At 40.4% G+C, this 24,035-nt stretch overlaps 1 protein-coding gene across 1 annotated transcript; it reads left to right on the top strand.

The window, feature by feature from the left end:
* The first annotated feature begins 291 nt into the window (after positions 1–291).
* MORC3 (MORC family CW-type zinc finger 3) lies at positions 292–23,593 on the top strand. Its single transcript, XM_088523350.1, has 17 exons — positions 292–390; positions 5,034–5,106; positions 7,652–7,784; positions 8,848–9,062; positions 9,322–9,469; positions 10,417–10,564; positions 11,555–11,686; positions 11,934–12,053; positions 12,475–12,572; positions 14,546–14,650; positions 14,763–14,885; positions 14,993–15,067; positions 16,031–16,073; positions 17,371–17,555; positions 18,101–18,953; positions 19,338–19,501; positions 22,673–23,593. Exons 1-17 carry the CDS (start codon positions 352–354, stop codon positions 22,824–22,826), a joined length of 2,808 nt encoding a protein of 935 aa, XP_088379476.1. The 5' UTR covers positions 292–351; the 3' UTR covers positions 22,827–23,593.
* The last annotated feature ends 442 nt before the right edge of the window (positions 23,594–24,035 follow it).

Raw genomic sequence — 24,035 nt, 5'->3', positions numbered from 1 at the left:
GCAGCCGGGCTCGTTTAGCCACGCTTAGGCCAACAGTGGCGGGCAGCAGCCCCCCTCAGCGTTAGCCAGGGCGGTTACTCGTCTACAACGGCGCTCGGGGGCTGCCCTTGCGCGTCCGCCCTCCCGCCGAGCCCCGGCCCCTGGGCGGGCAGGAGGCTGCGCCCGCCCCGCCCGGCCCGCGCCGCGGCCCCGCCCCCGCCCGACGCAACCGCGGCCCCGCCCCGCCCCGCAACCGCGGGGCCGGTTGCGCCTCGCGCCGGAAGCGCGCGCGAGCCGGGGAGGGGGGCGAGGCGGAAGTGGCGGCGGCGGCTCTCCCGTTCTCCCGCCCCGGCGCTCGCTGCGGCACAAAAGATGGCGGCGAAAACACAGGGCGGGATCCGGCTGAGCGCGGTGAGCGGCGCCGGGGCGGGCCAGGGAGGGAGCGCGGGCGGCGCCGCGTTCGGTACGGGGAGCTGCGGGGGAGGGAGCCGGGCCCGCCGCGGCTCTGCGGGGGTGACATAACTCCAGGCTGTGCGGCAGCGCTGCGCGCTGCCGAGCCCTCCGCGCTGCGGCCTCTGCCCCGCGGCGCCGGGACGGGACGGGACGGGACGCGGCGGGCGGCGCTCGGGAGTTTCCGCGGTTTCTGTTTTTGTTTTGCGGGAGTCGTGAGCGGAGCGGCCGGGGGCCCTCCGTGCCGCTCGGCGCCCGGCGGGGGTCGGCAGCGGCGGGAAGGCGCCCGGCGGGGGTCGGCAGCCGCCTCCCGCCTTTCGCTTTCGCTATCGCCGCGTGTCGCCCCGTGCTCCGGGCGGGCGCTTCCCTGCGCGCGGTGATGCGGCGCGGGGAGGTGTTCAAACCGCCCCTGCGTGTGTTTTGTTGTCGTTTTCAATACAGCATTGCTGGGCGCTTCGAGTCCGCGGTTTTTAAATCTGGTTTCGTTTTGAAGGTCTTTCTGGCTTTTGCCATGTATGTCTTTAAGTGACGTTTATAGTTAAAAGCACCCCGGTTCAGAACCCTACTGCTTATTTTAAAACTTGGAACGGAATAGTGGAAAAAACCTGCCTCACGGCAGTTGAGAACCTTCCCAAAGGTTGGAGTGACAAATGTGTGCTGGTATATATTCAGAACTGACCGACTTAGGCTCCCACCATCACAGGCTTTACCTATCAACCACCTGAAGTTCAGAACCTATAGTTTTATGTATGTCCTGTAGCTCTCATAGGTGTTTCATCTCCACTTCTCTTCACAGTTTCTCTGAAACAACGTGTTAAGTGTTTAAAGTGGTTAAAACTGATCTCAAATTGAAATCTCCTTGACAAGCTGACTTCCTACAGATGAGAAACCTAAACTAAAATAGGTGCTACTGGTAACTTTATGAATTATTTTTAGGCTTTTAGGATACAGTGTTGTTGTTGTTGTTTCGTTATAATTGAAAAATGTCTGTTTGCAGTCGAAGCTGTGCTTCTCTGTAGTTTTTTGAATAAAGAAATGAAGCAGCTGATAGAGTGCTCAAACAGGTCATCTTCCACAGTGAAGAGGCTCAGCTTTCCAGGGCAGACAGTCATGGCCCCAGTCTTTTCTGTCAGCAGCTGTTCTTTGGAAATACAGTTGCATTTCGCCAAACTGTTTGCATTAGATTTAGGAACATGTATGAACAGCATAGATATTTTGAACAGGCCTGGTAACTAAGTCCCACCCTTACATTTGTTTCCTTCTGTTGCTTGGGTAGATTTTTTGCACAGTTGCATGAGACAGATCATAGAACTGATGCATGTTAAAAATAAGATTTAAAAAAAAATGTATTTTTAATTTGGATCATCTCCCTTATGTGGTTCATTACTCAGTCACGTACCAGTGCTAGCGTGGCTGGCAGAGAGGAGGGAAGAGGAGCATGTCAAGAAACAAGCAGCCAGATGGGATTGTCGCTGCTGGAGCTGGCACTGTCGCTGCCACAGAAATAAATCCTGGCCAGACTGTGGCCTGAGAACAGTTCAGAAAGGGTGGAAGGACAAGGACTGTGACAGCGCTCGGAGCAGAAGGAAGGCAGAAAAACAACTACCGAAGGAGAGTGACAGTGAGATCTTCCTCCAATAAGACACAAGCTGCTTTGTTTTTAGATAACTGGCGGTTACAGGTGTAGAATATGTTTCTATTAGTGTTGCTGCGTCTTTTAATAATACAAACTATAGGATTAGTTTGAAGGAAGGGAGAGGTAAGCTGTATACTCAAAAGGGGTTTTGCTGGACTTGTTCTCCGGGGGAAAAAATGAAGCTGCAAATCCAAAACCTCATACTAATAAAATACTCTAGGTCCAGTGAGCAATATGATTGGCTTTGGATTCTCTGCTGCAGTCCTGCTAACATACTAAAAAGGGATTGTTCTCCCTGACATTAACCCTTTCTTAACCTTAGCCATTCTGTTCTTCCATCAGGCACGAACAGGTACAGTTTGTGAGCTGGCTGAAGCATAGCTGAGGCAGGGAAGGGGACAGCACTGGCTTCAAACATTCATGATGAAATGCAGTTTCCTTGTGGCTGTGCAGACAACTGAGTGTGCTCTGAGGCAAACTGGGAAGTCACTCTTCCCCCATTTTCAATCCTGCTTGGTGCTGTCTTTGTTTTACCGCTTTCTGTTAGCGAATGGTCCTGTGTGTTGTGAGGAAGACTTGTGTGGAATGTGAGAGATTTCTCTCTTCTCTTTTGCTCAGGTAGAGATCAGAGCCCAAAATCAAGTTCCAGCAGCTCTGTGCAACATCTTTCAGCCCTTCCAAAACCTTATCATTTGAAACATGGATCCAGAATGATCAACATGATTCCCATGTTTGTTTATAGAAGAGGTTTTAGATAGTATTCCTGCCAGCATTAGTCCAGTGTAGCCCGCAGCAGTAAAAGGGCGGATGGAGAAGCCTTGGGTTATATAGGCAACCCAGGAAGTCATCTGCTTGCTATGCATATGTGCACTTGGCTTCCCTGGAAAAATAATGTTTATCTTTTTTTTTTTTTTGGTTTTTTTTTTTGGTTTGTTTTGTTTTTTGTTTTTTTTTTGTTTTAAATCTGTGTTGGAAATGAGGATTTTTCCTTTACTGGCATTGCTTGGTCAGAGAAGGTTCACAGTTTTATGTGCCTTTCCAAAACTACCCCCACAGGGCTCTTTCCTAAATCTTATGCTAAAGCTAGTAGTGAACCCGGAGTGCCCAGTCTGCCTCTTGTGCAACTGAAGCCTTTCCCTGACTAGCTGCAAAGAACTGTTAGCAGAGGGTTGAGCAGATGTTGAATGTCTATCACTATTCTCTTTTTTCTTAACTACTATGTAAAGGATGGATTTTTGGATGGAGGAAAAAAAACAAACTTTTTTTTTTTCTTGCCAAGTTGGTCATAAGGCTTAGGAAGAAAAGAGTAAAGGCTGTGAGCAGTGTGAAAGGTTCAAGTGGAAGGAATGCTCCAGTACAGGCAGGACCTTGAGATCTCCTGAGCCACTGTATGGTGGGGGAAGAAAACAAGAGTTCCCTTTAATGGTGTGCCACCATATGGAGTAGTGCGGTTTCCAGTAAATGCCTTGATGTCTTTTTCTTCTTGGATTCTGAATTGTTTGTAAATAACTGTTATGCATTTGGAATGAACGTTGTGATTTGGGCAGATTCAATTTAGCAGATTTTATGAAACTGGAGTTTTTACACTATGTTCTTCATTGCTACCTGGTTTTATAGTCATACATATTCTGTGCCTTAATATAGGGATTGAGTTGCAACCTGAACTTGTTGTCTTGTGGTCTGATGACCGTAGAATGAGGATGCATTTTCTGAACAACTTACCCTGACCTAAGGTTGCTTCTGCCTTACCCTTGCTGTGATCCCTTGCCTACCGTGCTTGATTTGGTTGTAGCATTATTCTTTTCTCTGATAAGTGAACTTGGAGACATGAAATGATTCCTCATTTCTGTTTAGATCTGTCTACGAAAGCAGTTGTCGGTATAGTTGATCGGTAAAGGTTTTTTTTTTGGGGGAGGGGGGTGTACATTTTCTGGTTTATATATAATATTATGCGTTATATTATGTTTTCCAATAAAACTGCGCTGTACATGAATTATTTCCAGTGTTGCCATGTATTCGTATATATTGCTTTTTATGTCATCAGCATAACTATGTTGGCAAGGTATAAGTGTATATGCAGTATGTGTGCATTAAAAGCCCCATAAAAGTATAATTATGATATATTCAGGGTAATGCACATCCATCTATATCAGTTTCAGCAAATAAACTTCCCCAGAAGTTGCACCATCAAATCCTTATGCTATATGGATGCTTATTTCTGTTTTTTCTAGATTTCCAGATGAATATATACAAATTCAAGCTTACAAAAGAATTGAGAATGCTTTTGTCACTGGCATCTATAAGATGTGTCCCATTAGATGACAACATGCAAAATAAAATACTTATCCTAGTGGTGGCTACCTTCCTCTGGTTGCATGTGATCAGGCTCATACATTTTATTCTCACTGATGATTTGGGAAGGGCACAAGCCACTAGTTGAGAGAATCTGACAGGTGCCAATAATGGGAGATTTTGATCAATATAGACAGAAAGAACCATGACTGTAGCCTGGAAGTCACTGGGTGCCCTTCAGTTTTTTTTGATTAAATCTCATACTCGTGGCATGAGATGTATATTTTCAACACTTGAGAGCTTGTGTTTCTGCTGCTAGATTTGAACTGTAACTGTGATACCTTTCTGTTATCTCCAGCATTAGTATGTGACAATAGTTCCTTAGATTTCTGTAATGATAAAGAAGCACCTGGATGGATAGGATGACTGCATAACCCATGTTAGAAACAAGCCGTGATACTGGGCTGAGTTTTTTATCATTCTGTTGTTTTAAACATCTTTAGTAATTTTCCCATTAAAAGTTATCAGTGTGCCAGTACCTAACAGTAGGTTTAATTACTTTATACAAAATTATCAAAAAGCTGTAACTTGAATGTTACTTTGTTCAAGGAGCTGTTTTCTGGCTTGCGATGGTTGAAGACCATAAACTAATGTTGTTATTTCTGTTTTATTTCAGCTCTGTCCAAAATTCTTGCACACCAACTCTACCAGTCACACCTGGCCTTTCAGTGCAGTTGCAGAACTCATAGGTATGTAGATCGGTAGTTTGCTTGAGTACTTGATGGCAATGTTACCCAAAGGAAAAGCATTATTAAAACAGAAAAAGTAAGGGAAGGAGTTGATCCTGTTGTTGCTATTAATTTTTACTTCTTTTTTTCAGTCTTTCAGTCAGAATAAAGTCAACAGATTGACTTTATTCTTTAACAGCATTTAATTTCTGATATCTGTTGTAGGAGGCTTTCCAGGATTTAGTGGTTTGTTTTTATGCAGTTTATAAAGAATTCCTAAATCTAGGGGACTGTAGGATCATGTGAATCCCTCCTCTCCTAGTTCTCCAGATGGGAAAAGCACAAGGCAGGAGGCTTCCAAGTCCAGCCAACATTTAAGGCCAAGTACAGATTCCAAGGATCTGCAAACACTTCTACAAATAATATAGGCACAGCTGACCACAAACAGATTGTCACAGACTGGAAGACAGCGACTTTGCAAGCACTTGGATAAACATGAACGGCTCTCAGAATGTGTACAGCCTGGAAGAGCCGATGCTGTTCTTGCTTGCTGGCTGCTCGGGGTTGAAGCTCACTAGTGGAGCATACACGTACCGTCACATACTCAACTTGCATGCACAGTCATCTTTTTGGGTGTTTTGCCAAGACTTGGATACCTGCAGTACCTGTGTCCGGACCCGTGTGTGTGTAGTTCTTGTTTTGCTTCTGTTTTGATCAGTGTGTGGCCCAGACCTTGGATCTTTCTGGTTTCCTCCTACGTCCTCTTTACAGACTTGGATTTGTCTGAGTGAACTGATGCAGACACCTGCTCAGAGTAGAGAGCTTGCAGGTCTTTAAGAAGGTGCAACAAATGCAGTAGTCAGGCACAGGAACCAACTGTGCAAACATACTGGTTAACATGCAGCCAGCTTGCACACTGTAACCTGTCTATTCTTGCTTCTGTTGTCCCATACCTTTTCCTCTCCCTTTTCCTCACTTTGATGTTTCCTTGAAACATCCCATAGTAAGTTTTGGATGCTATGACAGTATCCTCAAGCATCCCATTTGCTCTTTCTTTGAGAACTCCTGTTAAATATTACTTTGTTCTTTTAGGTTACAAAGTTTGTGATTGAACATCTTCAAAGTTACACTTGAGTCTTCTTTTAGTGGTCTCTTAATGGTCATCAGTGCTTTAATAGCTCAGGTCTTTATCATCTGTCATCTGCTTTTTTATTAGGGTTTATTTGTCAGTTTAATTTATTGCTGCGTATTTATTGTCTGTTAACTGGATATCCTCACAGAGTTGTTTGATTTCTGACTTACAGAATGTTTAGTATGCTTTCTGTAGCTGGTTCCTCAAAGTAAGGATGTGGTTTGGTTGAAAAAACTTTGCTAATATAGAAATGAAGTGGTAGCAGAGCCGCAATATATATATATATTTTTTTTCCTCTGACTTCCTGGCTCCATGGAATCAAAATTTCAGGTTTGGAGAACTGTCTGGAATGGAGGCGAGGGGCAAGCAGGGGAGGAGTGTGTTTGTTTGTGTTGGTGGTGGTGTTGTTTTCTGGGGTTTCTTTGTTTTTTGGCATTTCGAGGTTGATTATCCGAGGTATTTCAGCATTTCAAATCTGATTTCCCAATTAAAAAGGCTCATAGCAGGCAAGATATTTTTGCTGCTGTATATATTTGTGATTTGCCATGATCTATACTGTTGCCAGTAGCCTATCCACTTAGGGGCAATCAGAAGAGGTGTTCGGGTGGCTGTGAGAAAGTGAGTGTTGCAGCAGCCCCTGGGCAGTAAGGAAATGAAAGTAGAAACTCCTGTAGATTTTGTTTCCTGTTTTCATGTTTGAACCAGTCATCACAATCTCAGTTTTTGCCAGGAGATTGCTATCGTCTCTAATATCTGTAGAAATTTTTGTGGTATATTTAGGTGAGGGTTGCCTGCTTATGAGGCAGCTCTTTCATCTTAATGCTCTATTTCAGGGCTGTCTATTATAAAAAGGATAGGATTTGAGGAGACTTAAAGTTTTTTTTACCACATCTATTAAAATCTGTGGGTTTTTTGTTCCTGTGCCAAACTGACTAATATTGTATGACTAATCAGAGAAAAATTTCTCTCACAGCACAAAACTTCTCCTGTTAAGTTGCACGTCTGATTAAGAAGCTGAAAAATGGTGGCAAATTTTGAGCTTTATCAGACCACCTCATAACTGGTTACCCTGACTAGTAACTGTTTTTTTGTGCAAATGCAAAACTGAGAGCTCGTGATTAGAGAGCTAGTTAAGCCACCATGTGCACCAAAGAAATATATGGGCAAGTGTAGCATCCTAGAGTTAGGAACAACTGTTCCATATAGTTGCATGGTCGTGTTGCAAGACTAAAAGTAAGTAGATCGATTATCTGTGTGTTCCTGAGAGGGTCCTATTATGTGCTGTATATGCATTTAAATAACTTTGTAAAATTTTCTATCTGGGATCTTCACTGGAATTAAGCATTTTAAAATATGTTCACACTTAAATTGCTGAAGTTGAGCAATTCTCTTGATTATTTCCTTTTATTTTTGTTATTTATTCATTTATTTTAGATAATGCTTATGATCCTGATGTGAGTGCTAAACAGATATGGATAGACAAAACGGTGATAAATGACAATATATGCTTGACGTTCACCGATAACGGAAATGGTATGAACTCGGAGAAGCTGCACAAAATGCTAAGGTGGATAACTTTTAATTTTTTTCTTATAACTTCTATGTATTGTTGCTCAGCTTCTTCCTTTTCCTCTTATATAAATTACTAAGCTCCTAAATTTACCTTAGAACTTTCAAACGTAAATAATGACCCAATACTATAACAGGCAGATGTTAGCACAACTTTGATACTGCTTTGTCAGTGTGTTTTTTCCCCTAATTTCATTTTATCCTTCCTATTAGCATTCCCATTCCCATATTAGCATTTAGTTTTCTGTGCCGTGTTATGCTGCAAAACTTTATGCAGTGCCTTTAGAGGAGCTAAGAAGTGAGGTGTTTTTTTTTGTTTGTTTGTTTTTTTTTTTTAGTTTATCAGAGGTGAAGGGAAAATAGAAATTATTTAAAAAAAAATTCTGGGACGGATAACTTTTTTCTACCTTTTGAATAGTCTAAAGGGTTTGAATTGATTTATATGCAGGTTCTGTTTCTTTGGTTAGCTAAGAGGATGGTGTCGAGTTGTTCTTCTAGTACTAGTGGGATTCCTTGGCCTCCAGATAAGCGCTGGGTTTAAACTTGAGCAAGTTTGAATTCAATCTGTTATCTTTTTCTGTAAAATATAATTAATTGCTTGCATGCTAAATCCACTTAGCTATCTGGTTTACTTTGAGTGTAATATCTAGTTATTAATGACAAATGTGTAGATTTTTCTTTTTCTGTCATTTTTTAGAAAATGCATAAACTTTTCTGCCAGGGGCCCCTTCTGAGTATTTATTATGAAGCCCAATAATAAATATTATAATCCTTTAAAAATGCTTATTGCATAATTCTGTACAGGTGATATTTCTGATCTATACTTAAGTGATATTTACTTTTAATTTTAATTGTTGTGATGTGTTTTAGCAATATTACAGCTGTAATTCTCAGGATCTGTCTAACTGTATGTTGCTTAATTGTACATTAGTCACCAATTTCTCAAAGAGATTAACTCAAGTCTATTTTGATATTAGTCTTGCATGTGTGTGTGGGGTTTTTTTTTTCTATATATTTTATGGGGCTTTTTTACCCTCTTCCAATATTCTCTTGTGTTTCAGCTTTGGCTTCAGTGAGAAATCTGTGATGAATGGCCGTGTTCCAGTGGGGCTGTATGGAAATGGCTTTAAATCAGGGTCCATGCGCCTTGGAAAAGATGCCATAGTCTTCACTAAGAATGGGGAAACAATGAGTGTGGGCCTGTTGTCCCAGACTTACCTTGAAGTCACGAAGGCAGAACACGTCATGGTTCCCATAGTGACGTTCAACAACCAACATATCCTTTGATTTCTGAATGAAATGTTAAGTGTGTATGTGCAAAGCTTGGATATTAAGATCCTTGAAGAAAATCTTGTCTAGTCTTACAAGTGCTCTAATTATATTGTAAGATGAGAGGAGAGCTGTAGTTTGTTAAAACTCCCAAGTTTGCAGGAGCTGAGAGAGCCCATAAGGAGTACAGGATACTGTTGTGGGAGTTCATCTGTCTCCTGAAAGCGTACTTCACTAGAAGTTATCCTCTTTAACGTGATGGTTACGACAGATAAGCAATCTAGTGGAATCCAAAAACAACCTGAAGGCCATCTTAACACATTCTCTATTTTCTACTGAAGAGAAGTTGTTGGCAGAACTGGATGCTATCATGGGGAAAAGGGGAACAAGAATTATCATTTGGAATCTTAGAAGGTAAGCGAAGGCCCAGCCTCTCATCTCACTGATTTGTCTTGTGTTACCTGTTCTGCTATGCAAGTGTACAAGGTTTTGGTAGTGTGATTCCAGGAACTGCAGGGAGGAAGCTCATATGATGGCAGTACCGTAGTATGGCTTTAAGTATTGCTAATCTCTCAGGTAAAGTAGTGTAAAAGCAGCAGGAAGGAGAATGTAAGGGCCTTTGCTTTGATAAGATACTGAGATATTGTCACTTTGTCGAAAGGAAAATTAAGAGATGAATTGGAAATCGGTTACCTGAGACCTATGCAGAAGTTATGAGGACAAAATTCAAACAAAAATGTATGTGTGTACAACCAAACATGACTGACTTTTTATCTTTGAGTCAGCTCTGTCCCCCTGGTGACACCTGGTCCTTTCTAAGGTAGTATTCGACTGTTTGGTTGCCATAAAACAAGCATAACTGCATACATTTACTTTGATTTCTCTTTATCTGCTTGCTTCCATGGGATTGTTTCAGGAGTAAAAATTTCCAGTCCTTTCCTGGCTTGGAATTGCCTGTTGCTGGTCATTGTGGCTTTTTTGGTAGGCCGGCTGGTCCATGGCATTTGTTTGTTTTTAGCAGCAGTTGCTGCAGGAGCAGCAGCAGCGGCTCCTCATTTCCCTTCTGCACTTTCTCTTCCCTCCCCCTTGCCCAGCTTGCAGGAACTGCCCAGGGGAGCAGAATTAGAATTAAGGTAGAATTTATGAATGTCTTATGTGCTGTCACTTCTCTTGTATTTCTCAGGTATCCAAAAGAATCTGATGAACATATTGATGTGAATTTTAGAATAACTGTGAGGAAAAACACTGTATAAATCAAAGAAATTCCCTTTCTCCTGTATCTTTGATGTCCTTTGGGCTCCTCAATATCTTTCTAGAGTTAGTTTTGTAGCTAACTTTTTTCTTTAAACTTTACTTCTTAGAGATAAAAATGAAAAAACAGAGTTTGATTTTGAGAAAGATAAATACGACATCAGAATTCCAGAAGACTTGGATGAAACAGGAAAAAGAGGCTACAAAAAACAAGAGAGAATGGACCAGATTGTTCCAGAAAGTGACTACTCGTTACGAGTATGTATATCATTTTCAATTTTATTTTTTCTTTTTTAATGAAGCTGGGGTATATTCAGTTTTGGTTTAGTATAACAAAGTATGGTTGAGAACAGGAAACTGGAGTGTAGAATTGTCATGTCAGGGAAATATGTCAACATTTAATGAAAACTGGGAGTGGAATGTTTTTGTGGACTCGCATAAACTTTTCATGTTTCTCCAGGAGAAAATCAGCGGGGTTTTTTGTTTGGGTTCTTTTTTAATATGATCTTGCAAATAACTTTTGCTGTTAAATGTCGACATCACTAATCCTCTATGGAGCAAGATGGAAATGCACTGAATAACTTCAAAAATTAAAACAGGTGTGTGTACGATTGTAAAGCAAAGTAAACACTCCATTTGTAGTACAGGCATAAATGCATGTAGTACCGATGTTATGCTCACGTGGCTCTTTAAAACAGACAGCTTTTGGCTGGTAAAATGTCTTTTCTAGGTTTTAAGAAGAGGACAACGAATTGGAAGCAACTACTTTGCATATCTGCACACAGAAAAACCTTGGCTATGACTGTAGGCCAGTTAAGACCACTGTATTCGCTACCGATCCGTAATCTTTGAGGGCTCTTCAGAGTTGTGAACTCTCTGGATGATACTCAGAAGTGTTGCTCTAGCTGAGCTAAATCTTGCAGTTATCCTAAGACTCATTAGAGCCATAAATATACTTCAAATATCAGAAGCTATAAATATGATCATAAATGAAGTATAAATTAAAATCTATAGAATATTTGCCATGCTTATAAGAAGATAGGTTAACAATGCGGTAGCTTGCAACAAAGGTAATGTTTTTGCTTTCATTTCTTATTTTAAGGTGTGTCTTGAAGTTTTTAAGCCCTCAATAGGGAGAGCCTTTACAACATTTTAGTCAAAACCTGAACTTGTCTTCCTAAACATCTGTTTTGTAAACTATTCATATCTTATTTGTTTGAATAATAGAAATTTCTTCGTATTTTGTAGGCTTACTGCAGTATTTTGTATCTGAAGCCAAGAATGCAGATTATTCTACGAGGACAAAAAGTGAAAACGCAGCTGGTTTCCAAAAGCCTCGCATTTATTGAGCGTGATATATATAGGCCAAAATTTTTGAATGTATCCTTTTTATGTGCATTATTTCCCTCCAAATGGAGTGATGGGAGTTTGTGTGTAAGCTGTCTGTATTTTATTGGGTATGTTGCTGTTTTATTTATTTATTTACTTTTATTTTTAATGAGGAAATGAATCATCTCAGTGTAAAAAACATTGAGACCCAGATCAGAATAAATAATTCAGATCAGAGTAAATAATTCTTTTGTATTACCTATGATTAACCAGATTTTTCCTTAAGCTCTAGAAACAGGCTAAAACAGTAAGAATTACTTTTGGATTTAACTGCAAAAACAAAGACCACTATGGAATAATGATGTACCATAAAAATAGACTCATCAAAGCTTATGAAAGAGTTGGCTGTCAGTTAAAGGTAGGAATTTAAAGCCGAAAAAATGTTTGCATATATAAAAATCATTTTCATTCACATGGTGATTTAAGGAAAAAAAGAGCTAGGGTGCTTTCATAAAACTTTTTTTTTTTTTTTTCTTAGTTTGTGTGTCAACTAAAAGTTGCTAAATTGTATGCAGTTGTTTAATACTTTCCTTTTGATACCAAGTTTAATGCATAAAATGCAGGCATAAGTGTATCTTTTAGAGCAAAAATAAGTTTCTTTGGTTCATTTGTTTGTTTTAATTCTGGAGGATTTTCTTGAGAGTCTCTTTAGAGATAAGAATCATAGTCCATATGCTTTTTTTTTCCTCTTTCTTTCTATTTAGTGTATACATTTTGTAATACTCCTGGCAAACTCCTGCAGTTTTAGTAGAGAATATGCATATTTTAATTTCTTACAGGCAAACAATATGGGCGTTGGTGTAGTTGGGATTATCGAATGCAACTTTCTAAAGCCAACTCATAACAAGCAAGACTTCGACTACACAAATGAGTACAGGTGAATATGTATTTTACGTAGAATTTGTATTGAATAGTGTTTTTCACTGTGAAATATCTGTCTGCAAAGATTTTTGTTTTTCTTGTTTGTTTTTGTTTGTTTTGTAAGTAGTAGTCACTGATGCCTAACATCCTATCATTAATCTGCATGCCCACCTTCTCTTTGGGGTTGTATCTGTACTCGTCTCATTGCGTTCATCATGCAGAGAATATGTGGACTTGGGTAGCAGATATTTACAATTTTTAGAGATGAATCCCGCACTGTGGTTTTTTTATAATATATTTGTGTGTGTGAATATATATGTGTGTATATATACGTGTATATAAATATATATATATATAATCTGAGCTCTTACAAAAGTGGTTTTGGATATTTTGGAACCCTTTTTTCGGTGTCCCTACTAACACTGACTGAGCTTGACTGTCCTGAAGTCCTTTCCTATCTGATAGAGCATGTAAAACACCACACAAGCTCAAGGCAGCTGGCATTTGGGACACAGCTTGGTTCCAGTCATTATTTCTAACTCGGAGTTGCCACTCTTTCACGTATTTGCAACATCCTTTTAATCAGTACCTAGTGCAGTGTTTTGTGTAGTCACAGTGAACAAGATGGAAGGTTTACCCTGACTTGAAAAATAATCAAAGAAAATTATTTTCAAGCGTGGTGAATCTCAGTCTGGTAGCTTGTTCTTGCTCGCCTGCTTTGAATTAGTTGTGCTGGCTTTAAGAAGGAAAGGAGAGACTTTTGGGGCAATGAAAGGTTGGAGTGAGTTACCTAAGCAATTTGAATGGAGATGCTTAGAGAAAATGTGGATGCGGACTGTGAGAATAGCTCCTTGCTGTGTTGCTTATCCCTTGTCTCATGACAACAAGAAGACAATTCTCTGTTTTCCCCGCACTTTATTTTCAGTGTGCACTTGTACATGCTGGGTATTGAATTGCAGACATAGGTGGGGTAGACTTTGGCAGGAGAAGTCTCTGCCTCTTCAGGCTGTATGTTCTGCCCTTCAGCTGGTGGCCTTTTTTGGCAGGGATAGCTGCCATGGTACTGCCAGGTTCAGGTAGCACCGAGGTTTCTGCCACAGTGCTGCTGTCTGAGCTGTGGTTCAGAAAACACAGTAAAGCAGATCAGAGAGTCAGTTTAACTAGAAAACAATTCTTGTTGCTTGTTGTTGGTGTTTGTTTTTTCCCAATTAAAGTGTTCCCTAAGCTATTTCCCGCACGGCTGCGCTAAGGGTTCCCCTGGCAGAGGGGAGGGATGAGGAATGCTGTAGAGTCATTTGTGTTATCCAGCCTTGGTGCCGTGTTCCCACAGGCTGGCACAGTGAGCGCTCAATGCTTTATTTGTTTCTTTCTAAAAACACTTGCAATGTGGGCGTAGAAATACTGTACTTGAAAGATCTTTTCTTTCAGAGGTCTTTGTAGAAGGAACACTGCAGGATTTCAAAAAAGATACTTTCCCAGCCCAATTTAGAAACGTGAAAATACTGCTGTAATTTCATGATCAGTTAAAGATAACCTGCCCCTTTCCCTTCTCCAGAAGAGAAATAAACCAATCTGTGCTTTGCTCTTCATTTCTGCCCTTGCTTCACTTTCTTGTTCTGGCACCAGAATTCATGCCCTGGGCTCGGAGGAGACCTAGATTAAAACTTTATAGGCCAGGTTAGTTCGCTGCACAAGCACTTGTTCGAGTGGTGGGGGGTGAGTGCAGGTGTGGGACTGACTCCCACGTTCTGGTTACGCAGCCAGCACGCCACAATGATGGGCATAATAACCCCACAGCGTTGAGTCGCGCGCTCTTGACCGCAGTTGGAAAAAAAAATATGCACTTGTATGTTCCCCGAGTCCTATTTCTAGTAACCCTTTGAAAAAACATGACTTCCAACAATGTCTACCTTTTTGCTTTTAGAAAACCCTAAAAATCAAACTGTTGTGCAAGTGTATATGTATATATACTTATTTTATTTTTTTTAGACTTACAATAGCAGCACTAGGAGAAAAACTTAATGATTACTGGAATGAAATGAAAACAAAGAAAAATGAAGAATATCCCTTATCTTTGCCTGTTGAGGAGATACAGTAAGTATCATTTTTAAATAGAGGAACTTTATATAGTTTTACTACTGTTCTACACTAGTTCATGAAAATAATGTTTTCATATGAAAGTTCTGATATTTTCTTTTCATTACAGAAAGCAGCCTGACCAGACCTGGGTGCAGTGTGATGGATGTCTGAAATGGCGGAAGCTGCCAGATGGAATAGAGCATTTGCCAGATAAGTGGTACTGCTCTCTGAATCCTGACCCACAATTCCGGTAAAATTAAACTTGGATAAATATATAAATTTTGATTTTTAATTTGTAATTGCTTGGTGCTAGCACATATGTTGTGCTCTTTCTTGTTATTTTTTTCTTTAAATCAGGAATTGTAATGTGCCAGAAGAACCTGAAGATGATGATGTAATACATCCTACTTACGAAAAAACTTACAAAAAAAAGTAAGTACGTGAGTGTTGTGTGTCTACACTGGAATCTGAACATAAAAATTAACCACCCTTTCAACAAACCTTTGCAAAGGGTTGCAACCATTCTGGGAGTATCTAGTCACAAGATAGTTTCCTAAAATCTAAATCTGATCATAGCAGGGAACAGATGAATAGGATTGTTCTTTCTTTCTGTTGTTAGTGTGTTGACATTCCAGAGGTTTTTTCAAGTTTATCTCTAACTCATGTTCTTTTGCTTTCTTAAATCAGTATTATGAAAGTCATAGCTAAAAGGAACTCTTAGCATTTAACAGCTAGTAAGCTGATGTTCAGGTACCGTTCTCAGAGAAGCAATATTTCAAACCTCTAAGGGATTATGAGGATAGTTTTGGATATTACAGAGAAGCAAATTACCAGAGTTGTTAGGAGCCCTTGTCTAAGAAATGTGTATTTTCAAGGCTGATGTGGAAAAAGCTGAATACCTTCAGACATTTACATAAGAGTAAGAAGGTTCTTAACTAAGGTATTTGGAAAGAGAACGTCTTGGCCATTTATACCTAAATGTTGGTTCACTTACTAGTACATTTTTATTACAATTTTTGAATGAATCTGTGTCTGTAGTTAAGCTAACATTAAGCTATACATGTGTGGTAATTTTCAGTCAGGAAAACATAATATATCTATCAGAGCTACAGGGCACTGGAACAGGTTGCCCAGAGAGGCTGCAAAGTCTCCTCCTTTGACAGTACTCAGAACCTGCCTAGGTGTGATGCTGTGCCATATGCAGTAAGTGACCCTGCTTGTGCAGAAGGATTGGACTAGAGGATCTCCAAAGGTCCCTTCCAACCTCAGTTATTCAGTGATTTTTATGTGTCTAGGCAAGACGAAGACTACTGTGTTTGCTTTCATTGGGTTGGTTAGTTTGTATGAATAATTTGCATTTTGAATTTAACTTCTCTTTTTCTTGCTACTGTGTAGAGACAGGGAAAAACTGAAGAAACGACTGGAGTACAGCCACCAGGTAACTTTCATGAATGTGACTAGGCAGTGTATGCAAAGAGTCCAGCCTGGGGTACGGTTTTCTTCAGCTCACGGTCAACTGTCTTGATGCACAGACTGTTTTGACGGCTGTACAGTAAACCAAAGGCCACATCTTTGCTGCCTGATGGTGGCAGGTGCCTCCTATAGGAAAAAGTGCAAGGGGCAAAAGCCCTCAGAGAAGTCAAAATAATACTAGAAAAAGTGTCAATCACTGGTTTTTTTGTTGCTGGTGGTGTGTTTTTTTTTTTTTTCTTTCTTTCTTTCTTATGACATGACATCTAATTACTAAAAGTGCATTTCTCGTAGAGAAAGATGTAAAATTAACCTTAGAAAAGGAAAAAATAAGAATAAAAGGAGGGTAAGGAGAAGTTTGTAGTACTGTACTTTGAGAGCTTGTTTTGCAAGGAGGCCCTCAGATTCTCCTGAAATAAAGATGCAAGTCAGAGTGGTTTAGTTCAGAGAATGTTGATTGTAATTTGGAATCAAATTTCCTGAGTGTGATATAGCTTAAGTTGCTTCCAAAATAACTTGTTCACATCAGATTGCTAGGTTTCTGGAACAAAAGTTTTGCGCATTATGTTTTAATCTGTTTATTTCATTTGCTTTTATTTCTCTGCCATTGGTTTTATAGATAAGTAGAAAGGTCATCTGTAAAAGGTAAGAAGCATTCATTTTGGACAAACAATTAGGTATGATCAGCTATGACAGAAATGATTATCCCTTATTTTGGACAGACCTAGAGATACAGAACAGCTCAAGGAAAGCTCCTCCCCAGGTTCTTCATGGTACTTTAAAATATCTGGTTCTGGAGAAAGGCTTGTAAAATTAGAAAGCTGCTTTCCCATGACAGTAACACTGTAGGGGGAGATGTGTGCTGCTGGTGCGTACAGTGCTTTAAGTCTCTGAGAAACTTGCCAAAAGTCAGTAATTATGGTACAAAACTTGTTACCATCCAATAACTTGTGTGAATTTTTGGTGTATGCCATAAGCCATCATGGAAAGGATGTATCGGAGAAAACACGGACACACTTTAGTAGGCCTCTTGGTGACAACTAAGCTAATAAGACTGGAGTTTGCAACAAGGAGCCCAGTTAGTCCTTTTTTATTGGGGGGGGAAAAAAAAAAAAAGAAGTTTGTTTTTTGGACAATCCTCGCAATATACAGCAGAAATGTCAGTATAATTTTTTTTCAGATAGTTGGCAGAGCTATTTAAATTTGTTCTGAATTATTTACGAATACCTGTCTCTTTTTTTTCCATTTCCAATTTTGTCTTACAGCTCTGTAACGAAATGTTTTTAAAAACTCCAGTTTCTTCAAGTAAAGACTTTAAAACATTCTCAGCTGTGAGTGGAAAGGAAACTGTTCCTCCAAGATCAGTTTTACCAGAAACATCAAATGCTTCTGTCAAAAGACCTCTACTTGTTTCAAATAGATCAGTATCTTCAGCAGATTCTGATAACAGGTTAGTAAACCTATAGAAACTAGACTCCTATTTATCTCTAAAATTAATAATTTGCTAATGAGAAGTACATTGTTGAGTGTAGACCTATCTTTAGGCTGTTGCTGCCATAAGAGAAATGTCACTTTTGGTAGTATAGGAGCACATCAGCTAATGGTATCTTAAAAACACTGTGAAATGCTGAAGTGAATGTATCAAAAATGCTGTGTACTGTCAAGAGAATCTAATGGGTTTGCCCAAGTTTAAGAAGAGATTCTATGCTAGCTTCACTCTGTAGTATGTTTTCCTTGACCGCTATTACAGGTGAACTGTTACTTTAACACATTAGTTTGAAAGAGATTCAGTGTCTGTGATAAGGAAAAAAAAATCTACTGTGTGGATGTCAGCCACTGTTTTTAGAGGACTGACTACTGATCTCAAGGTATTACGTGAGACGCATCTCTTTCTAGCTGCTCAGTGATTATGGAGAAAATACATACTCATAGTTTAAAACAAATTAGTTGACTTGAACAAGTCCAGTAATCAGTTTAATGTTTTTTTTTCCTCAGTCTTAAACGAAGGGCACAGAATTGTTTGACATCTGTGACTTTAAAGACACCCCGGTTAACTGAAACATTCAGTAGTCACACTGATGGTGGTGGTGGTGATGATGATGATGAAGATGTCATCATTTTAGAGGAGAGCAGTACTCCAAAACCTTCAGCAGATTCCGACGTTCCTGTCATAAAAGCTGAATGTATTAATTTGGATCAGGAAGGGAAGCAGGAAGAGGAGTGCAACGTCAGAGAACCTTGTAGTGCAACCGCTTCAGAATCAAAAAGTGACCAGTTGACTTCAGCGACACAGACTGAGCTCCCCAAATTAGTCGTTAAAAAGGAAGAGGTGGAAGATGATATGGCTATTCCAGTGCCCAGGTCAGAAATGGAAACGGAACCGCAGAATGTACCAGATGCTTCTGAGACATCTGCGAATGTTGGAAATGCCCTGAGTGAACTGAAAAATCAGCTGCACTTAGTAAACAAAGAAAAAGAAACATACCAAAACAAGTGTGAAGTGTTAACCAGTCAAGTGGAATCACTGGAGCAAATGATACTAGAAATGAATAATAAGTATGTGAAAAAAGAAATGTGCCATCAGTCAACTGAGACGATTCTTCCATTTGAAGAAGGAAATGTTCACGAGAGAAGTTTGGGTGAAGTGACTGTTCTGTATGAACAGGCCTTAGAAGAAATAGCAAAACTGAAGGAGCAATGCAGTACTCTGCAGACCTTAAAAACTGAGTGCACCAGCTGTGCTGAGGGTGGAAATAAGAATGAGGTGGACGAAATCGCTGTGCAGCTGGATGATGTTTTCAGGCAACTGGACAAATGCAGCATTGAGAGAGACAGATATAAAAGTGAGGTATGTTTCTCTTGTTAAATGAATGTTTTATGGCTGTTCTAATAATACATGATGTATCACATGGTGAAATTTGGTCTATCATCTAATCAAGGCACCTAAAAGGGAGAGGGATTACTGAATTCACGTAAGAACTTGTTTTGCTTCCATAGATAGAAACAAGCCACCCTGAGACAGATTCATCTGATTCAGCCTGAGTGAAGCGTGCACAGAGTGGTTCAGCTGATGTCTGGTTATTTTAAAGCAGTTTGAATGTGTTGCCATGCCTTAAATAAAGTAGTATGTCAAACTTGTTAACTTTGTTAATAAAGCTGAATACTTTAAATTTTTGTCACACTTACTATGATTTTATTTGTATAAAACTAGTTATTTTGATTTGCTTGATAGGTTGAACTACTAGAAGTGGAAAAAAATCAACTTGCCTGTCAGTGTGAAGAGCTCAAAGCAGAAGTCGCACAGTTAAAAGCTTCAATTCCCCAAGCAGTTGCACACGCAAATGATTCTACAACCAGTAATGTAGAAGACTCGGTAAATTTTTCTGATGGAGAAAGGTATCGCTTTTGTTCTTTCTAGACTAGATCAAGCAAGATTTTGGCTGGCTGATTTTATCTGAAAAACCTTGACAAAGGCCATGTGTGATAATTACAAAATAAAATGTGGTGCTTGGAATTATTTTCTACTGCCTTTTATGACCCCCAAACTCAAAATTCATCATTTCATCTTTTTATAAACTGACTTAAATAAAAAAAAAAAATCTATCTGTGCAATCAGGATTGGCCATTACATAACTAAATGCCATACTGGCATTTTTTAGAATATCAAAAATGTTACACGATGATTTTTGGATGTGACTTGCAGAATAGGGAGGGAGGAGGGAAGAAGAGAGGGGGATCAGTAGCTTATTCTGTGTAGATGAACTTCACTTTTGCATTCTGCTTTTCTTGCATGACAACTAGTACTCTGCTGAAAAACTTTTGCTTTTTATAAGTGATACAACCTTTAAGCACTTAGGATTGCTCAGCTATCACTTTGAAGCTAAGTTGTGTTCACAGTAAATCTTTGAACTAAATGAGTGTTTAAACTTGCACACTGGGAGCTTGTTGCTCCTGCTTAATAATCAAACACACGGAAGTACACACGTGAGACAGAAACAGTGTGAGCTACTCAGGTGAAATATAAAGGCACTGCCTAGGCAGGTAGGATGGAGATGAAGGCCGGAGGTCAGCTGGAGTTAGAACTAGTAAGAGTTGTGAAAGGCAGCCAGAAGGCTCCAGTGAGCACAGCAGAAGCAAAAGGGAAAGTAAGAAAAATGTGGTCCTGTTGCTTATTGGGCAGGAGCCATAGCGACAAAGGACATGGAAATGACTTGAGCACTCATTATCTTTAGCTTACTTTTTACTGGTAATATTTGCCCCCTGGTTTCACAGATCTCTGAACCTAGTAGTAGTGTGAGGGACTGAAGTATTACCTGTAGGAAGACTGAGACTGAGCCTACGGAGCATTTAAGCACACTGGAACATGCCAAAGTCCTTGGGACCAGGTAAAATGCATAAGAGGCAGCTGACCAAGTTCGTAGCAAATTGGCTGTGCAATGACACCTTTAAAGGTTGTGGCAAGCAATTCAGATCCCTGGTGCCTGGGAAAAGCACCATATTCAAGAAGAGCAGAATGGAAGATCTACAAGCTGTTCAGGGTAACCTCGAAGACCGTGGAGCAAATCCCCTTGGAAGCATTGTCCAGCCGCATGATGGATGGCACAGTGCCTAGGAACAACCTGCATGGATTCACCAAGGGCAAATTGTACCTCTGCAGCCTGATTGCCTTCTGCGATGAGATGACAGGCCTTGCGGATGAGGGGAGACCTTCATTTTTAACAAAGCCTTCAGCATGGTCCACCGTAGTATCCCTATAGCCGATTATATGAGGTATGGTTTCAATAGGTGGGCTGGAAAACTGGCTGAACTTCAGCGCATAAATGGCTCTGAACAATAACATAAAGGCCATCTGGCAGCCAGGTATTACTGACGTCTGTCAGGGCCCCTACTGGGGCCAGTACTGGCAAATACCTCTAGTGCCTAGATGATGACTTAGTGACCTAGATGATGGGGTAAGGTCAACCCAGCAACTTCATGATGGTACCAGATTGGAAGGAGCCCTTGGTGTGCTGGAGGGAAGGGTGCCTGTTGCGGCAAGCTGGAGAAGTGAGCTGAAAGAAAACTTCTGGAAACTAGAGGCAATGGCAGAGTTCTGCGCCCGGGTTGGAAGTGCCCCAAGCAGCTGTGCAGGCTGGAGGCAGCTCAGCGGAGAGCAGCTTTGCAAGAGGAGGCCCTGAGGGCGCTCGCGCGCTGCGAGTCGGACGTGAGTCCGTAGAGCGCGCTGCGGTGGCGAGGGCTCGCTGCGTGCTGGGCTGTCTCGGCAAGAGGTTTAAGGAAGTGACTCTTCCCCTCTGCCTAGGCCTGTGTGAGACCAAATACAAAGCAGTATGCACAGTTTTGGGTACCCTGATATGAGAAAGACATTGGGCTATGGCAACAAGTTCAGAGGATGGAGTGCCAAGCTGGAGAGGGGCTGGTTCACATGGTGTAAAATGGGAAGCTGAGGGAAATAGCCTTAAGCCAAGGCTGAAGAGGCTGCTTCAGCTGCCTAATGGGAGGGAGTAGAGGGAGCCTGACTCTCCATTATGGACACAGCAGAGACTCTGCTTAGATTTGATGGGGGGGAAAAAGTGTTCACAGGGAGGGTAATCAGGCCCTGGAATGGGAGTCCAGAGAGACTGTGGCATCTCCATTCGTGGAGGTTTTCAGAACTCTGCAAGGTCCTGAGCAACCTGATGGAGCCCTGCCCAGAAGGTGTGTTGAGGGAGACAGGAGGAACTGACAGGATGACCTCCACAGACCCCTTTCCATCTAATTCATTCTGTGATTCAGTCTCCCCTTCATCTAGCAGTGTTTCATCTTCTCTCTATGGCTTCTGATGTGTCTGTCCCAAAATAATTGGCAAATACATGTGCTGCTTGTGATGGAGGCCACTCACAGGTGCTATTGGGAATGATGGCACTGTGAAGATCAGCTGCTGCAGGCTGTAAGGGATGTGATGGTGGAAGGAAATACTCCAGAAGGGATGGATGATCTAGAAGCAATTTGACCAGGAAGAGGACAGAGTAGCAGAACCAAGGGAGAAAGCAAAAAGACAAATAGTAACTTCCTTGTGCTGTAGCTCCTACCTTACTTGCTCTTTACATTTTTCAAGCTTTTGGACAGACTCTACTTTCTTGCCTTCCTGCTGATCGTTTTTCTCTTGTTCCCCACAGGTGGTATGAGTTGTGCTTCTAAATGTATAAAGGCACTGGTGTTAGTGTTGTTGACACTAAACAAACAAAGTGGTGGGGGATAAAGGATTGTGCCAGTGCTTCTTCACTAACTTGAAGATTTTAAAAAATATTTGTAATCCATGCTGAGGAAAAGGGGAGTTTAGTTTGTCTCTTGGCCTCTCAAGTATTTGTTTAAAGTTAAGGAATTATAAACCTTCAAAACTAAAACTTGAGAGGCTCAGCTATGAACAATTGGTGGGTTGTGAAATTATCTCACAGTAGCTTTAACTGCATCACTTCTGTTAACTGATGTAAGCTTTTCCAGTTTGGAAAATAAAGCTATTTGTGAAGTTAAATTATTCTGTATTTGAACATGATCAACATCTAAACATACTTCATTATTTTCTTGCAGCCTGAAACTACGCTCCCTTCGAGTGAATGTTGGACAACTTTTGACTACAATCATGCCTGATCTAGACTTGCAGCAAGTAAATTATGATATTGATGTAGTAGATGAGATTTTAGGACAAGTTGTAGAACAAATGCATGAAATCAGTAGTACTTAATACTTCAAGGTATTAGCAGACTCCTGCTTCATCTTCCATTATAACCTTAGTGTAGGTTCCAAATTGTAAATACTGCCTCTTTGCTTTATATATTTGACATCACTTGATCAATAACTGTATATACTCTGTATGTTTAGTTGTTCCCACAGATGCAGTGGGTGTTATGTTAACTTCCTCTTAAAGGAATAATACCGATATGACTAACCTGATGTACTTAATTAAGAATTTTGCTTTTAAAATGTATTTGTAATTAAATTTTGCAAATATTTTTATTATTAGGAATCTTAATAGTTTTCTACAGAAGCCTTTTGGTTGACTTTGGATCTTAAATAAGCATTAATACTTGCCATTATTTTCTTCCTCCAAAATAATAAGCAGTGGAATATGTTTAAAGAAAGAAAAATACCTTCCTTTATTTCCTTCTCAGAACAAACCTCAATATTGTTATTGTAAACTACAGTATTGTTTCTTTGCTATTAGCAATGTTGTATGTTGCATTAATAAGATAGAAAGCTAACTAGTAGATAAAAATTGTGGCCATATTGGTAATATTGTGTTGTTCTACCAAAAAACGAAAGACCTTTAAGGGCTTTATCCTGAGAATTGATGATCTCTGTCTTCCTTTAGAGTTTTTGGAAGTCACAGGCACTTGTTGTCATTCAAGAATGTCATCCATAGATAGTTCTGCAGCATAAACAAATTCATGGAATGTGCCAAGGATATTTCAGCCTCTTCAGTGTTGGGAACCACATGCCTGTTTGTATTCTGTCCTTGCTGCCAGGTGGTGGTTGTTTCCTAGGCCTAAATATCTGCTTCTGTGTAACTGCAGGCAGGAGGATGTACAGTTGTACCTTGTATTTCCCATTGAACACAGCAATGTTTTTTCACCAATCCAAATACAAACCTGTATGTGGGCTCAACAGTCTGTTTCCACATGCTACCTATGGGCTGTTCCCAGCTTTCTTCCAAGGCAGTGGCAGCTGGTGGAGTGGAAGTTATCCTGGTGGCCCATTGAAGAGAGCACAATGGGACAACGTACACAAAGCTAGGCAGCATTCCTAGGGACCTCTGCTTTGCCTCGAAATACTACTTCTCAAGACATAAAGTCATTTTCCCAGAAAAGCAGTGTTGAACCAGAAGTTCTGCCACGTTGGCAAATGCCTAGGAGGTATTTGCTACATGTCCTCCCAACACAAATTGTTGCAGTGT

This window comes from Tinamus guttatus, unplaced genomic scaffold (assembly GCF_059628265.1).
Source record: "Tinamus guttatus ecotype Peru unplaced genomic scaffold, ASM5962826v1 Tinamus_guttatus_pri_ptg000013l, whole genome shotgun sequence".
NCBI classification, from domain to species: Eukaryota; Metazoa; Chordata; class Aves; order Tinamiformes; family Tinamidae; genus Tinamus; species Tinamus guttatus.
Note: the sequence above shows the minus strand (reverse complement) of the source record. Positions and strands in the feature narration are given on the sequence as shown.

What these genes read in the sequence shown, in the direction of transcription:
- MORC3 (XM_088523350.1), top strand. Translation starts at nt 352, where the DNA reads ATGGCGGCGAAAACACAGGGCGGGATCCGGCTGAGCGCG. An exon ending in GAGTTGGCTGTCAGTTAAAG is followed by an intron (nt 12,054 to 12,474) that starts GTAGGAATTTAA and finishes AATTTCTTACAG; the next exon opens with GCAAACAATATGGGCGTTGG. An exon ending in TCAGCAGATTCTGATAACAG is followed by an intron (nt 17,556 to 18,100) that starts GTTAGTAAACCT and finishes TTTTTTCCTCAG; the next exon opens with TCTTAAACGAAGGGCACAGA.